This window comes from Phacochoerus africanus, chromosome 2 (genome assembly GCF_016906955.1).
Source record: "Phacochoerus africanus isolate WHEZ1 chromosome 2, ROS_Pafr_v1, whole genome shotgun sequence".
In the NCBI taxonomy this organism is placed as follows: domain Eukaryota; kingdom Metazoa; phylum Chordata; class Mammalia; order Artiodactyla; family Suidae; genus Phacochoerus; species Phacochoerus africanus.
Window position 1 is genome coordinate 238,539,244 of NC_062545.1, and position 14,616 is coordinate 238,553,859.

The following is a 14,616-nucleotide window of genomic DNA, read 5'->3' on the forward strand; positions in this document are numbered from 1 at the left end:
GTGGCATAGGCCAGCAGGTATATACCTCCATATGCCGTGGAAGCGGAGAAAGGAAGGAAGGAAGAAAGAAAGAAAGAGAAAGAAAACAAAGCCAGAAGCCTAATCATTGCTGGGTTCACAAATTGGGAGATTCCCAAAGGTTCTGTTGATAACAAAAAGAATAAAAAGGAAGAGTTCACAGAGACTGGAGTTGTGAATTGTTTAGACAGAGGAATTTTGATTGGCACGCAGAACACTGTATCCTTTCTCTGTTCTGCCGGAACTGACGTCCCAGGGAAAGCACCCCTCTGCCCTCTTAGGACCTGCCTTACAATCCCTCATAGACAAAGCTTCTCTCCTCTCTGGGCCCATGGCGCCACAAGTTTCAGGCTTTTGCATTGGCCTGGCGGCTACCTCATGCTTTTGTTCTCCACTTTCTCCCTGGCCCAGCATCCCCTCCAGTAGATGGCTTTCCTCCTCCATCCAGACCTGCCCATACATGCTGATGTGGTAAAGTTTACAAGTTGGGGCATCTAGGTGCTCTTGCTTTCTGGGTCTCAAGCCATGTCTTCCTGAGCCGTGGCCATGCATTTGAGGCCACCATGAGTGTCATAGTCTTGGAATTCACCCTCACTGTTCCCTTCACTACTCAGAGGATGGTCTGCCCTTTCCAGGATGATAACTGATAGCTCCCCATGTCCTTCCTCTTAAGCATATCTCCTATCCCTGGAGCCTGGATGCCAAAGTACTGTTTAAGGTATCAGGAAGGGATGACTCCCCTATTTCACCTGCTTCCTTGAGTAGAAACGGCAAAGGATGCCTACCAGAGTTGGCTTATTGTTTTTGTAGTCCCGAGATCTTTAGACAGATAGCTAATGCCCATCTCGTGGTGAGGGATTATCCTAAGTCAGATATGATCCAATCCCATGACTTGATCTGTATCCTGCAGGGTATGGCCTTTCTCCATAACAGCATTATTGCATCCCATGGGAGTCTCAAGTCCTCCAACTGTGTGGTGGATAGTCGTTTTGTGCTCAAAATCACAGACTATGGCCTGGCCAGCTTCCGATCAACCGCTGAACCTGATGACAGCCACGCCCTCTATGCCAGTGAGGCCTTCCCCACCACCCATTTTTACCTTGCTCCTCTGGCCCTGATCGTTTTCACCCAGGGAGGGTGGGAGAGGGAGATGGAGTGACAGTAATAGAGCGAGCATTATGGGAATGAGCCCAGGTGGGCTTGGGGCCAAACTTGGAGGCCCTTTTGAGGACCTGGCCAGCCTGTTTCCTCTTTTCAGAGAAGCTGTGGACTGCCCCAGAACTGCTCAGTGGGAACCCCTTGCCAACCACAGGCATGCAGAAGGCCGACGTCTACAGCTTTGGGATCATCTTACAGGAGATAGGACTTCGCAGTGGTCCTTTCTACCTGGAGGGTCTGGACCTCAGCCCTAAAGGTGAGAATCAACATACTACCCAGAGCCTCCTCTACCTGGGGGGACCTATTCTTCATCCAAACCCTTTATCACCCTCAGAGATTGTCCAGAAGGTCCGAAATGGTCAGCGGCCTTACTTCCGGCCAAGCATTGACCGGACCCAACTGAATGAAGAACTAGTTATGCTGATGGAGCGATGTTGGGCCCAGGACCCAGCTGAGCGGCCGGACTTTGGCCAGATTAAGGGCTTCATTCGCCGCTTTAACAAGTGAGAGGACACTGCAGTGCAGGGGCTTCCCGGGGATAGAAGCCTCATCAGTTTTAGTGGATGAGGTGGGGCTGGTGGGGCCAAGAGGGTGGGTTGGGTAGAAGGTTCTGGGAATCTTGAGTGTCTTGGAGCAGGTACCACATCCTGACCTCCCTCCAGGGAGGGTGGCACCAGCATACTGGATAACCTCCTGTTGCGCATGGAGCAGTATGCCAACAACCTGGAGAAGCTGGTGGAGGAACGCACACAGGCCTATCTGGAGGAGAAACGCAAGGCTGAGGCTCTGCTCTACCAAATCCTACCCCAGTGAGACTTCTGTCCCCCTTTGTGAATTTTCCTTTGGTTTTCTGCTCTCTTGGGCTCTGCCTCATCCAGCTCCTGAGAACTCACTTCCCAACCCTTAGAACCCTGCTTTCCTACATCTTGCTCCCATGAGCCATGCTGTCGTGGTTTATAACCATGTGTTTTCATTCTGTCTCCAAATGAGCTGTGCTGCCTTCTTCCTGTCTTCCCATCCCTTCTCCTTAGGACACTGCTCTACCAGACCTTTGCTCCAGCCACTCTATGCAGAACCATCCCAACTTGAGACATTTAGCCCCCAGGGATCCCCAGTTCTCATACACCTTACCTTGCCCTGGACTGTGATGTCTTCCCAGCCACCTCCCTTCTCCTCCACGGCCCAGCTTTCATGTTGAACTCACCTCTGCCCCAGCTCTCTGCCTCTGTCCTCTCCCTCTCCCATCCTCTTTCTCCGAGGTTGGCTCAGACCTCACCCTTGCTTCCTAGTTCAGTGGCGGAGCAGTTAAAGCGGGGAGAGACTGTACAGGCCGAGGCCTTTGACAGCGTTACCATTTACTTCAGTGACATCGTTGGCTTCACAGCTTTGTCAGCGGAGAGCACCCCCATGCAGGTAAGAGCCTGGCTGAGGAGTTAGGAGGTGGGGTAGGGAGGACCTGGGGGCGCTTCACTGGGGCATAGGGATCCTTGATGTTGGGAAGTTTGGTTTGGTCTGGGGTTCCCCTATCTTGTTTAGGGCTCGTGTGTTATGAATTCTTAGAAAGTTGAGCCCAAGTCTTAAAACCTCTACTTTCCCATCCCTGTTAGGTGGTGACACTTCTTAATGATCTGTATACCTGCTTTGATGCCATAATTGACAACTTTGACGTCTACAAGGTGAGAGCTGGTGCTGCCCCGCCCCCCCATGGACATTCCTTTAAAAGCCAGTCTCCCCGCACCCCATGTAACTTACCTGCTTCATGGTCAGTGTTCCTGCCTGGGTCTCCAGTGTCCTGGGGCTAGAGTGCCCTTCACAGACACATGAGGCTCTGGCACTGTAACTGTAGTCTCACTGAACCTCTTGTGAATCCTTAAGGCTTCCTTAATCAGAACCATCACAAGATTTAGCCCATCTGCCCCTCCTTTTTTTTTTTTTTTAATAATGATTTTTATTTTTCCCATTATAGCTGCCACTTCTTGCCTAGGGGTAAAGGCACAGCCTAGTCATCTTTTCTCTTCTCTCCATCCCCTCCAGACATGGAAGAATCATGCAGGATATAAGCGTAGGATGATTTACTGGGGTGAAGGACAAGCTGCTGTTGTAAAACCTTTCTGTCGAAGACAGTGACTTGGCACAGGGCAGGCTTTATTATGCTTGGGAGTAAAAATGATCTGGCTTTGTGCCTAACTGTGTGGCCTTGGGCAAGTAACAGAAGCTCCCTGAGCCTCATATGTTTTCTCTGTGATGGGAATAATAAATTTATTGTGGAAAGTGCCTAACATTTTGCAGATGATAAATACCCACTTCTGTCCCTTCCCTTGGACTGACTTACTCTGCCATTTGTTATTATTGTAACAAACAACTCCCCTAAACCCATTGCCTGGATTCACCAATTGTTTATATTTTCCCCCATTTGCTTTATTTTTATTTTTTGTCTTTTTGCCATTTCTTGGGCCGCTCCCACGGCATATGGAGGTTCCCAGGCTAGGGGTCGAATCAGAGCTGTAGCCACCAGCCTACACCAGAGCCACAGCAACGCGGGATCCGAGCCACGTCTGCAACCTACACCACAGCTCACGGCAACGCTGGATCCTTAACCCACTGAGCAAGGCCAGGGATCAAACCTGCAACCTCGTGGTTCCTAGTTGGATTCGTTAACCACTGAGCCACAACAGGAACTCCCATTTGCTTTATTAAAAAAAAAAAAAAAAATCTCTGTCCATGTAATAATGTTCGGAACCTTTTGCAACTCAGTTTCAGACCTAGTGTCCCTTTAATCCTTAAAGGGGTCAGAGTGCAGTTCCTAAAACAAAGACCTTCTCTTACACAACTTCAGTACAATTAACGAAGCCAAGTGCCTGCTTTCTTACCTTTGACACTTGAGGTTGTCTGAGGCCCATTTCATCGGGCCTGCGTGACCTCCCCACCAGCTTCTGTGCTTTTCAGGGCAGCCCATTGTCTTGCTTCCCATTTCCTGACAGCAGCTCCTATCTGACCGTGTCCTGTTGCAGACAAGGTGTCCCCTCGGCAGGCATTTACAGAGTACTCGCTAGGTGCTGGGCTGGGGCAGGAGGATTTAAAGATTCCCTTGACTTCCCCTTCTCCCAGATTCTTAGGACACAGCACTTATTTTCTAGTCAATGTTTGGCCTCCAGGCCGTCAGGATGACTCCTAGTGCTTGGTACCCAACTTGTCTCCTTCTGCTCTTGCCCATTCTCACCAATACATCCAGAGGTGACCTTTTCTCATTCCCCTCTCAATCAGGTAGAGACGATTGGAGATGCCTACATGGTGGTATCTGGTCTCCCAGGCAGAAATGGTCAACGCCATGCCCCGGAAATTGCTCGTATGGCCCTAGCATTACTGGATGCAGTTTCTTCCTTCCGCATCCGCCATCGACCCCACGACCAGCTGAGGCTCCGCATAGGGGTGCACACGGGTAAGGCTGGCTCTCGCTCCTGTCCCCATGTCCGCTCTTCCCAGGCTCTCCCAACCTGTTTCTTCCCACAGGGCCTGTCTGTGCTGGGGTCGTTGGCCTGAAGATGCCCCGCTATTGTCTTTTTGGAGACACGGTGAACACTGCTTCCCGAATGGAGTCTAACGGTCAAGGTGAGACATTAGCCCTCGAGCCCAGCTTCGGTCTCAATGTGTGTTGCCCTTTTCTTCTTTTCAGAGGTCCTCCAAATCTCTCCATCTGAGAGACCACCGTTCCCAACTGCCCCACCCTTGGACCTATGTTGGTTCTAGGGCCTGTGCCCTGGGAAGACTGAGAACCTCCTGCAGGATAGGGGTCGGGTAAAGCGCTCTCTGCTGCTTCCAGTTCTTTAGTTGCCTTTTCTTTGATTCCTCTTTCCATTATCCCCCTGGGATACCCCAGCCCTGAAGATTCATGTATCCTCTACCACCAAAGATGCCCTGGATGAGCTAGGATGCTTCCAGCTAGAGCTTCGAGGGGATGTGGAGATGAAGGTGATGGCAGGCCATGGGGAGGGAGTCACAGAAAGGGAGGATGAATGTGACGGTGGGGACCCCAGGGAAAGAGAGGGAGATCCAGGGAATAACAGAAGAATCTGAATTATCTCTACTCCTCCTCTTCCAGGGCAAAGGAAAGATGCGAACTTACTGGCTCTTAGGAGAGCGGAAAGGACCTGCTGGCCTCCTGTAAGCCCCACTTCTTCCCAAGTCAGACAATCTCCTGCTGCTGGTACCTGGGTGGGCAGTGGCCATCATCTCTCCATGCCAGAAAGGGACATTGTCACATGAGATGGAAATCAACATGTATAAAATCCCCACCTTATATGGAAGTTGTTGCCCTTTGCAGCTCGGCCTTGTACATATTCCTGCCCCTCTCTGGCCTAGTCCCCTTCCTCCCTACCCTCTGTAAATATCTGTATCTAAACCAGAATATTTTGGCCAAATATAAAACAAAAACAGTCATGATGAAATAGTCTGGCTTAGGGGCAACTCCAGAGAAGGGTTATGGGATAGACGTGCTAACGCCCGGAATCAGTGAATCAGCCGTCTCAGAATGAGAGAGAACCCTTTTTATGGAAAGCCTCTTCTCCAAGTACAGACAGAATTCAGACAGATTCCTTAATCCACATATGCTGCCCTCCTCAACCCTTAGACTGGAGTGGTTCTATCCCCTCCACCACCCCGCCCTCCTCCCTGACAGGCAGGGGAGGATATTTCTCCCAACTAGTGGGAATAATCCTCAGGTTCATAGGGCAAAGGCTGCCCTAGAGACAAAGGCACTGGTGTTGAGAAGCTGCAGTTCTTCCTGAATGGCGTGTCCAGCGTCCTGATGTTACTGACGCCCTGGAGGACAGACCCAGAATGAGGACAGACCCAGCTCTCAAGCCAGAACAGAGCAGCCTCTCCCCTTCTGCGCCCCCTCCCCCCAAACACCTGGTCCCTCTCACACACCGGTAGCTGCGGTGCCCTCTGTATCCAGAAGGTTTCAGGCTGCTCAGTACGGTAGTCATGAGGCTGTGAGGGAGAGACATGGAATAACTCTTGGCTTGAAGCTCCCTCTCTCAACCTCTGGGCCTGCTGCTCTCCCTCCCAGCTGTCAGGGCCCAGCTGGCCAAGTGGGGTGGGGTAGGTTCTTACCCTTGTTGGAGTAGGAGGCCCTGCTTGCACCAGATCCTTTCTGTAGTCATGATGTGTCACAGACTCGACCTCAGAGTCCTTCCTTGTGGCTTCCTGCTCTGCCTGCACCTCTTTACTACACAGGCCTGGGGAGTGTCAAGGCCATTCTCCCTTGATTTTTGTCCTCCCCCTCCCCTTTCCCAACTGCACCCAGTTTCTCACCAGATCTGGTGGCGCAAGAACATCTCCAGCATGGCTTCACGCTTCCCTGTGGGAGGTCAGGGAATGGACAGAGTGGGGGGGAATCTGGTTAAGACAAAGGCCCCAAAGAAAACTATTTGGGAAAAGGAAGGAGAATCGGGTTTTGCCCTTACATCCATTGGACAATCCATAGTCCCACCCGATATTCCTTCCTCTCCTTTTTTCTCTCGTGGACTCGTTCTGGTCCGTTCTCTCATACTTCGTACCTCGGACTGGCTGAGAGTGGTTTCCTGGGGGCTGGTATGAGTCTTTCTGGGTGGTTCTGGAGGACATGGGTGACTGTGGCCACAAGGTCAGCAGCCCCTGGTGTCCATGTCGGAAAAAGAAACTCTCAGAGCCATCTTGCATGCTTGGGACTTGATCCAGGTAGTTGGTGGCTCTCTGTGGGTCCCAAGTAGAATGACCATGATATCCTTTCTGGTACCCACCCTCATCAACTGGGGGCAGCTTTCAAGCAGAGAGAGCAGATCAAAACCTTAATACCTCCTCCTCCCAGTTGTAGAGAAGGCACTGGCCCCGTGGCAGTGTTTCACTGGGTATCTTACTCTTCCCTTCAACCTCAGAGGGCTTCCAGTGTCCGCGGGTGCCAGGTTCTGATACTTGCAAAAATTTCCAGGGTTGTTTCTGAGGCTCCCAGTGGCTGTCATGACTCCAGGAGGCATAATTAGGGACCAGATCTGCCCTTGGGTTTCTGAAGCCTGGAGGAGCAGAGGAGCTGAACCCAGGGTCATGGCCACAGCCTGGAATATGCCTAGAATCAGAGGCAGGACCGGGACCAGTGCCTTCACCAGATCTACCACCAGGGCCTGGACCAGAGCCACCACCAGGACCAGAACTGGTGCCAGGACCAGGACTAGAGCTGGAGCCAGGAACAGGGCCAGAGCTGGAGCCAGGAACAGGGCCAGAGCTGGAGCCAGGAACAGGGCCTTGGCTAGAGATAGGATCATTTGCAGTGTAGGAATTTCGAGCAATATGGGAGACCTGGACAGGCTCAAAGCCAAGTCTCCCATGGCCTATCTTGTGGGTAAATCTGGGGGTGGTGTGGTGCGCCCCAGTAAGATTGTCAGAGAAGGGCTCCAGGAGAAGGCTCCGTTCTGAGTAGGGCGCTGGGGTCTGTGTAGATAATGCAGCTGCCTTGGCAGTGGAGGCAGCTGCAGTGGCTGCAGCAGCTGCTGAGGCTGCTGCAGTTGCAGCTGCCAGAGCCGACCTATGACGGCCATCCAAAGAAGGCAAGGGATCTGAAGTGGTCCCTAGTTCTTCGGAGCTAGGCTGTTCGTCTAAAGAGCTGAAAAAAAGTGAAAAAGGCAAAGTCGTCAAAAGGGCAGCGGGGGAAGTCCACTGACCTTCCTTGTCCCCTTATGCCTGCAGCCAGAGCTGCGGATCTCACCGCGATGGCGATAGCTCTGTGGAGTCAGTGGTTTCCATCTTGCGACACTCGCTACTGGGTACTGCGTTGCTATAGAGACGGCAAACCATTCCAGGAGACTGCGCAGAACTAGAGCTGGGCGGACGTGGAGGGCGGGGGTGGGGGTGGAGGCAAGTTCTCTGCGGGGCGGAAGTCTTGAATCTGGTGCACTCTGGGAAGTGCGCTTTCCATCCGGCCTGGCTGTTAAGATTTCCCCGGCCTAAGGTCTCGCTCTTCATACCCGCGCAGGGCTTTTGGAGGCTTTCTAAAGTGGTTCTTTGTGTTGAATACAGGCACAGTGCTGTGGAATCAGACAAAAGCCTACTTGATGTGTTTCTACAAGGGACAATGGTAGCTTCCCCTAATTTCATTCTCAAAAGTGGGGCATCTTTTTAAAAATTTTAAGGTGGAAAATACATCAGACAACAGCTTAAACAGAATGGTGAGACATGGGGCAGCAGATGTTTTGAGTGCGATAACTTCTCCAATGAAAGGCCCTCACCTTGACCCTCCTCCTTCCAGACTCCCTTATAACTTGGCTTGGCATCTGAATTGAGCAAGTCTTGGGATACTGTCTTTACTTATTCAGGCACATTCTTAGAACTGCTGCTTTTCTAGAAGTTTAACCCAGGTGGACCATGAGTCATGAACTCATAGATACACAGGCAAGTGCTCCTTTGACTGCATCATGGGCTTCCTTAGTGTTTCAGACCATAGTCAAGGGGGATCATAGTCTTGAATCAGTTTTCTTTTCTATTTGAGGTATAAATCTTTATATATTTAAGACAGGGATCCAGAATTGAGGGAGAACAAGTTTATTGGCATCACTGGGTCCTGTTATTTCCCTACCCCGTCCAAGCATCCAGGTCTGGGGTCCTTGGTCCTTTGGTAGGTTCAACCTGGAGGCCACTGGAGCTGTCTGCCCCCAAGTACATGAATGTGCAGGTGATACACAGACTGTGCACCCAGCTTCCCATCGTTGATCACTGAAATGGTGCGTCGGGTTAGGGGGTTAAGATGGCCAAAGAATGAAGATCATATTGAGAGGTTAGATCAATTCACGGTGAGGGGCTCAAGGGCCAAATGTCACTCACCAAGTCGGTATCCATCTCCCAGTCCTTCAGCCTTTGCTGTCTTCTTTGCCACAAGGAGAAGGTGTCCTAAAAGCTACAGGGAAAGGGGAGGGAGACAGGTGGCTTCATTTACAGGGAACAAAACCTTTCCCTCAGCCAAACCCTGGCCCTGTTCTTCCCACCTGCTGGTCTTCTTCTTCAGCCTGGCTAATCCGGGGAATGGGCTTCTTAGGAATGACCAGGAAGTGCACAGGAGCCTGAGGGGCCACATCACGGAATACAAGACACTGGGAGCAGTGAACATGCCAGAGGCCACCATGTTAGTTCAACAAACTGGATGGTATTTATGACATTCTTAAGGGGATGGGTCCTAAGGGTACCCCACCTGCTGGTCCTCATATAGAATGTCAGCTGGGAGGCTTCGATCCAGGATCCGGGAGAAGATGGTTGGGGCTGCTCCCCCAGGAGCTGCCCGCTGGGCCTTGGCCACTTCATTCCCATCAGTCACACCTGCAGCTCCTCGGACCTGCAGGTGGGTCAGACACACCCACGGGAGGGAGTTGGCAATACCACTCTCCCATGTACTCAGTTGGGGCTGACAGAGGCTGGGCTTTGAAAGGCATTAATTTCACCCTTCCAAGAACCTATTAGTGGTTCCCAACCAGGGGAAAAGCTCCTCAATTTCAGAGCAAGGCCAGATAGTGCTGGGCCTAGTTAGGTAACAGGCCGTATTACAATGCAGGATTCAGCAGTGCAGTCGACCACTGCTTCTAAAGTGTTGAGGAAATCTAGCGCTGTTTCAAGGGAAAGGATCCAGAATGAAAACCTGGAGGTTTAGGTCCCAGTTCCTATTTTACTATTCAATCACCTTAGATAAACCCCTTCTTTCCGCTTCAAATATAAAGAGGGTGGTTTGCATCATCTCTTAGGACTACTTGGAACTTTTTCCATTTGTTCTCACCTTTCAGTAAGTTTCCACTTAATTCCATTACTTGTTTTCTGATCTTTAAGCTGTTACTTGTTTTAGCCATATTTTAATACAATTGCCCTGTATGACACAAGGGCGTCTAGGTGTCACATCTGACCTCTTACTGTGAACTTTGACTCCAGTCCCCTGAATCAGTGCAGGGAGGAGTTCAGCTGAGTGAACACAACTAACCCAGCCCCAGGGGACTGAGGTTAGGGAAGTCCCAGTTTTCCAAGGGATGAGAGTAGGCTGACGTCAGAGGTGTCACATTGTGGGAGAATGGGACGGGATGAATCTGACCCCTTGAGTCGCTCTGGTAAGGGGGAAGAAGAGATGTTAGCACTAGTGCTCAGGAGAAGGCCAGGGACCTGACGGAGCAGAAGACTGGCTCCCAGACAAAAAAACCTCACGTCCCGCAGGGGGCACTGAGGAGCTGCCCGGAGCAGGCGTTCAGCTGGCTGGGCAAAGGCAGCAGCCGCTGCACTGACCCTGTGCCGACCTCGGCGCCCCGGTCTGGGCACGGCGTCGGTCATCGCCAGTTCGCTTCTTCCTCGGCGAGGGTTTCGCGACCGCCAGTCCGACCTCACCGCACACTCCTGAAGCCTGCGCCTCGGGAGGCGCAACGCTCCCGGCAGGACGCTTGGGCTCCCGCCCCGCAAGGCCGCAAGGCTACGCACGCGGGGGCGAGCTGGGGAAGAACGTGGCTTCCTGCCCTGGAGGGCGTCAGAGTCCGCGGGACCCCCTCCTTGCCCCAGGGCCACCTCTCACCTGCGCCCCCCACGGCCGTGCAACCGCCAGCGCCCGGCGCGCCATGCATAGCCCAGCGGCCAGCACTACGGCCGCCGCCATCTTCCCCTCCGCCGTGGGAACCTCCCACCCCGCCCCGCGCTTGGGCTCTGCGCCCTCTGAATCGGAGCGCGGCGACCATTGGCTCCGCCCGCTGCGGGGAGCGAACCCTGCCATCCCATTGGGTCGTGCCCTCGGGCCCCCGCACGCCACTGGCTCCGCCTCCACGGTAGAAGCGAGATCTTTTCATCCGATTGGCTGCTTCTGCCAACTCCAGGGAGAACTTTCCACTCTATTGGCTTCATCCTCTAGTTAGCGTGAAATTCCTTTACCATTGGATAGTTTCACTCCTTTGGAAGGACCGAGGAGCCTGGAGATGGGATTTTCCTCCAATTGGCTCTCAGCACAATGTCGGCCCTTCTTAGGTAGCGGCTCGCGGGTGGTGGAGCTTTTATTTTTACTGTATTGACTCCTCCTATTCGGGTCGGGCCACTTGTGCGTTGGGAGGAAGGGGGCGGTGCTCCGTCTCCAGCGGCGCAGAAGCTCGGAGTTCGTAGGCTCGGAGTTCGTAGACTCTTTCCCGAGTGGGCTTGGAGGAGGGCGGCGTTCGGAGCAGGGTTGCTGGGGTACACTCGGCGCTTATTGGCTCCAGGAACCACCGGTATCCCTGGAGTCCCAGGCCCAAGGAGTCCCTTGAAGAAAGGGGCGGGTGGCACTGAAGGTGAATAGGGACAGAGTCTTTTTTAGCTGGTGGGATAGCTACCCAGCATTTTCCCCACAGGCATGGTTTCATACCCTTGACCACTTCAAAGATGTTAACTTACTCGTCTCAGGGCAGTTCCTCCTTAGTTTATGTGTTTGTTGACATATTCATTCCAAGACTAAAGATTCTGTAGTTTGTTTTGAGGGCCGTTTTTTGCATTTGACTTTTTCCTTTCTTTTTTTTCTTTTTTCTTTTCTTTTTGCAACGGGCAGAGGCAAGAGTGTCTTATCTTTGCCACACAACTAAGCAAAGGAGTATGTGTCCAGTGTTCTTTCGTTCTTTCAGAAAAAGTGTGTGATACGGTTAGCTCTGTGCCTGGCATTTTCAGTGAGTCGGTCGGTTTGAAGGACAAGGGAAATGCGTTATGGCTAAGTCAGTATATTTCGTTCTGCTGGAATATATTTATTTTGACATCAGAAACATGGGGTTACGGAGTTCCTGTTGTGACCCAGAATAACGAAACAGACTGGTATCCATGAGGACGCGGGTTCCATCCCTGGTCTTGCTCAGTGAGTTAAGTAACGGATGTTGCGGTGAGCTGTGGTGTAGGTCCCCTAGGCGACTTGGATCCAGCATTGCTGTGGCTGTGAAGTAGGCAGGCAGCTGTAGCTCTGATTCGACCCCCTAGCCTGGGAACTTCCATATGTGGCGCATGTGGCCCCCAAAAGACAACCAAACCAAACCAAACCAAAAAAGCATGGGGTCACAAAATGCTAATATACTCACACCAGGTAAGCTTAAGTCTGACTTTAACACAGGACAGCAGTCACCACTGTATTTTGTTTTTGTTTTTTTTTTTTTTAAGTACATGGCCTGGCATATATAGGTGCTCAGTAATTATTTGTGGAATGAATAACGTTTGTTGTTTTCTTTCATTTCTTTTTCTGTAATATATTAATACACATGTATTGCATGTTATATTTTTATTCTCCCATTTGCAATCAGTTCCCCATATTATTACAGTCTAGGTAAATATACTTTGTAATGACGGTGTAATATTTCCTTGAATGGGTATATCATAGTAACCATTTCTTTATTGTTGAATTGATTTTAGTAAACCGTCATCCTGGTGCTAATTGCATATAACCAACCAGTAATGAGGAATTCTACTTCTGCAGAGAGTAATGGTTTCTTTTCAATAGCCATATTACTGTTAGAGATTCCTTTCTTCTTCAAAGGGCAAGCGTCACCCTGTGATTTCCCCCAGGAGTTCTAGTAGTCAGAGTTACGTTCCTTTCCTTGGAAGGTTAGGTAGCCTCCCTAAAAGTGAGGAAATGTAGACTGGCCTTTTTTGTACCCTGGAGAGTGCAGTTCCCTGTGGTGCCTTTGGAACAGCAGCAGCCCCTAGAGCTGCTCTGGAGAAGAGCAAGAAATTAGAGGTGCTGGGATCTAGGAAGAGGAAACCAGCCAGGAGTGGTAGGTGAGGACAGAACATTTGGAAACTGGTTATTTCTTTGGGTTCTTCTGGGAGCAGGTAGCACAGAGGTAGCATAGATCCAGAATCAGAGGCCCTGAGAGAGAAAGTGACTTGCCTATGATCACAGAGCCCATTAGTGTGAGACTCTCCTATTCCCCATAAAAATCATCTATGGGCTTCCTGGTCACTCCCCCACATTCACCGATTCTGGCCCCTGGCCCACAGCATTCGCCATTCCAGGCCCTTGCGATCACTTGCAGCTGCTCTCATCTGAAAGCTGCAGGTTCTGGCCCTTATTTCCTGTACTTTAATCCCTGCCACTACATCTGCTGTGGGACCTCATTAGAGACTTCTGTTCCTTCGATTGTTCCTGTTTTCAATCTGTCAATTGCTTCCTGGCTTCACTTTCTTTTCTGATTTCTATGCTCAGCTCCCTCCACAGCCTCAAGCCTCCTTTTGCTTTATTTTCCTTTTTTAAAAAAATTTAATATTTATATTGGACTATAGTTTATAGTATTGTGTTAGTTTCAGGTGTACAGCAAAATGATTCAGCTATATATATATACATATATACATACATATATATATACATATATATATATATATATACACACACACACATACATACACACACATATACTTATTCAGATTCCTTTTTTTTTAGCCGCACCTGTGGCATGCAGAAGTTCCTGGGCCAGGGATTAAACATGTGCCACAGCACATGTGACAACCATGGATCCTTGACCTGAGCCACCAGGGAACTCCCAGATTCTTTTCCTATAAAGGTTATTACAGAATATTGATTGGAGTTCCCTGTACTACACAGTAGGTCCTTGTTTTTTTGGTTTTTTTTTTTTTTGTCTTTTTGTTTTTAGGACCGCACCTGCGGCACATGGAGTTTCCCAGGCTAGGGGTCTAATCGGAGCTGTAGCTGCTGGCCTACACTACAGCCACAGCCAGAGCAACTCGGGATCTGAGCCTCATCTGCAACCTCCACCACAGCTCATGGCAATGCTGGATCCTTAACCCACTGAGCGAGGCCAGGGATCGAACCTACAACCTTATGGTTACTGGTTGGGTTCGTTAACAACTGAGCCACGATGGGAACTCCTAATTTTCTATTTTATATGTAGTAGTGTGTATATGTTAATCCCCAACTCATAATTTATCCCTTCCCCCACCTTTCCCCTTTGGTAAGCATAAATTTGTTTTCAAAGTCTTTGAGTCTTTTTGTTTCATAAATTAGTTCATTCATATCATTTTTTAAGATTCCACATATAAGTGATACCATACGATATTTGTCTTTGACTTACTCCACTTAGTATGATAATCTCGAGGTCCATGCATGTTTCTGCAAATGGCATTTTGTTCTTTTTTATGGCTGAGTAATATTCCATTGTATATATGTACCACATCTTTATCCATTCCACTGTCGATGGACATTTAGGTTGCTTTCATATCATGGCTATATAAATAGTGCTGCAATTAACATTGGGGTGCATGTATCTTTTTGAGTTGTTGTTCTGTTCAGATATATGCCCAGGAGTGGGATTGCTGGATTATATGGTAGTTCTATATTGAATTTTCTGAGGAACTTCCATACTCTCCTCCATAGTGGTTGTGCCAATTTACAGTCCCACCAATAGTGTAGGAGGGTTCCCTTTTCTCCACACCTTT

The 14,616-nt window shown here is 50.2% G+C and overlaps 3 protein-coding genes across 14 annotated transcripts in view; 1 reads left to right on the forward strand and 2 right to left on the reverse strand.

The window, feature by feature from the left end:
• Nucleotides 1–5,616, forward strand: part of NPR2 (natriuretic peptide receptor 2) — a 66,612-nt gene extending 60,996 nt beyond the window's left edge. For all 6 annotated transcript variants that reach the window (XM_047767896.1, XM_047767895.1, XM_047767891.1 and 3 more), the window contains 10 exons: nt 929–1,088; nt 1,277–1,432; nt 1,511–1,679; nt 1,839–1,985; nt 2,466–2,589; nt 2,784–2,852; nt 4,441–4,615; nt 4,687–4,785; nt 5,054–5,145; nt 5,276–5,616. In XM_047767896.1, the coding sequence (XP_047623852.1) occupies nt 929–1,088; nt 1,277–1,432; nt 1,511–1,679; nt 1,839–1,985; nt 2,466–2,589; nt 2,784–2,852; nt 4,441–4,615; nt 4,687–4,785; nt 5,054–5,145; nt 5,276–5,341 (1,257 nt within the window). In that variant the 3' untranslated portion in view covers nt 5,342–5,616. The remainder of the gene's footprint in view (nt 1–928; nt 1,089–1,276; nt 1,433–1,510; nt 1,680–1,838; nt 1,986–2,465; nt 2,590–2,783; nt 2,853–4,440; nt 4,616–4,686; nt 4,786–5,053; nt 5,146–5,275) is intronic.
• Nucleotides 5,617–5,705: 89 nt separating this feature from the next.
• On the reverse strand, nt 5,706–8,664 carry SPAG8 (sperm associated antigen 8). 7 transcript variants are annotated; one of them, XM_047767900.1, is made up of 8 exons: nt 8,436–8,664; nt 7,916–8,234; nt 7,012–7,813; nt 6,735–6,909; nt 6,490–6,535; nt 6,289–6,403; nt 6,103–6,165; nt 5,706–5,994 (listed from the first exon to the last, which is right to left on the reverse strand). In XM_047767900.1, exons 2-8 carry the CDS (start codon nt 8,170–8,172, stop codon nt 5,875–5,877), a joined length of 1,578 nt encoding a protein of 525 aa, XP_047623856.1. In that variant the 5' UTR covers nt 8,173–8,234; nt 8,436–8,664; the 3' UTR covers nt 5,706–5,874. The 7 variants fall into 7 exon arrangements, with proteins under 7 accessions (XP_047623856.1, XP_047623855.1, XP_047623854.1 ...); XM_047767899.1 differs by having other exon boundaries at nt 6,642–6,909; XM_047767898.1 differs by having other exon boundaries at nt 6,103–6,403.
• A 68-nt stretch (nt 8,665–8,732) lies between these two features.
• Nucleotides 8,733–10,863, reverse strand: HINT2 (histidine triad nucleotide binding protein 2). Its single transcript, XM_047767905.1, has 5 exons — nt 10,742–10,863; nt 9,392–9,532; nt 9,189–9,293; nt 9,028–9,100; nt 8,733–8,919 (listed from the first exon to the last, which is right to left on the reverse strand). Exons 1-5 carry the CDS (start codon nt 10,820–10,822, stop codon nt 8,828–8,830), a joined length of 492 nt encoding a protein of 163 aa, XP_047623861.1. The 5' UTR covers nt 10,823–10,863; the 3' UTR covers nt 8,733–8,827.
• Between the last annotated feature and the right edge of the window lie 3,753 nt (nt 10,864–14,616).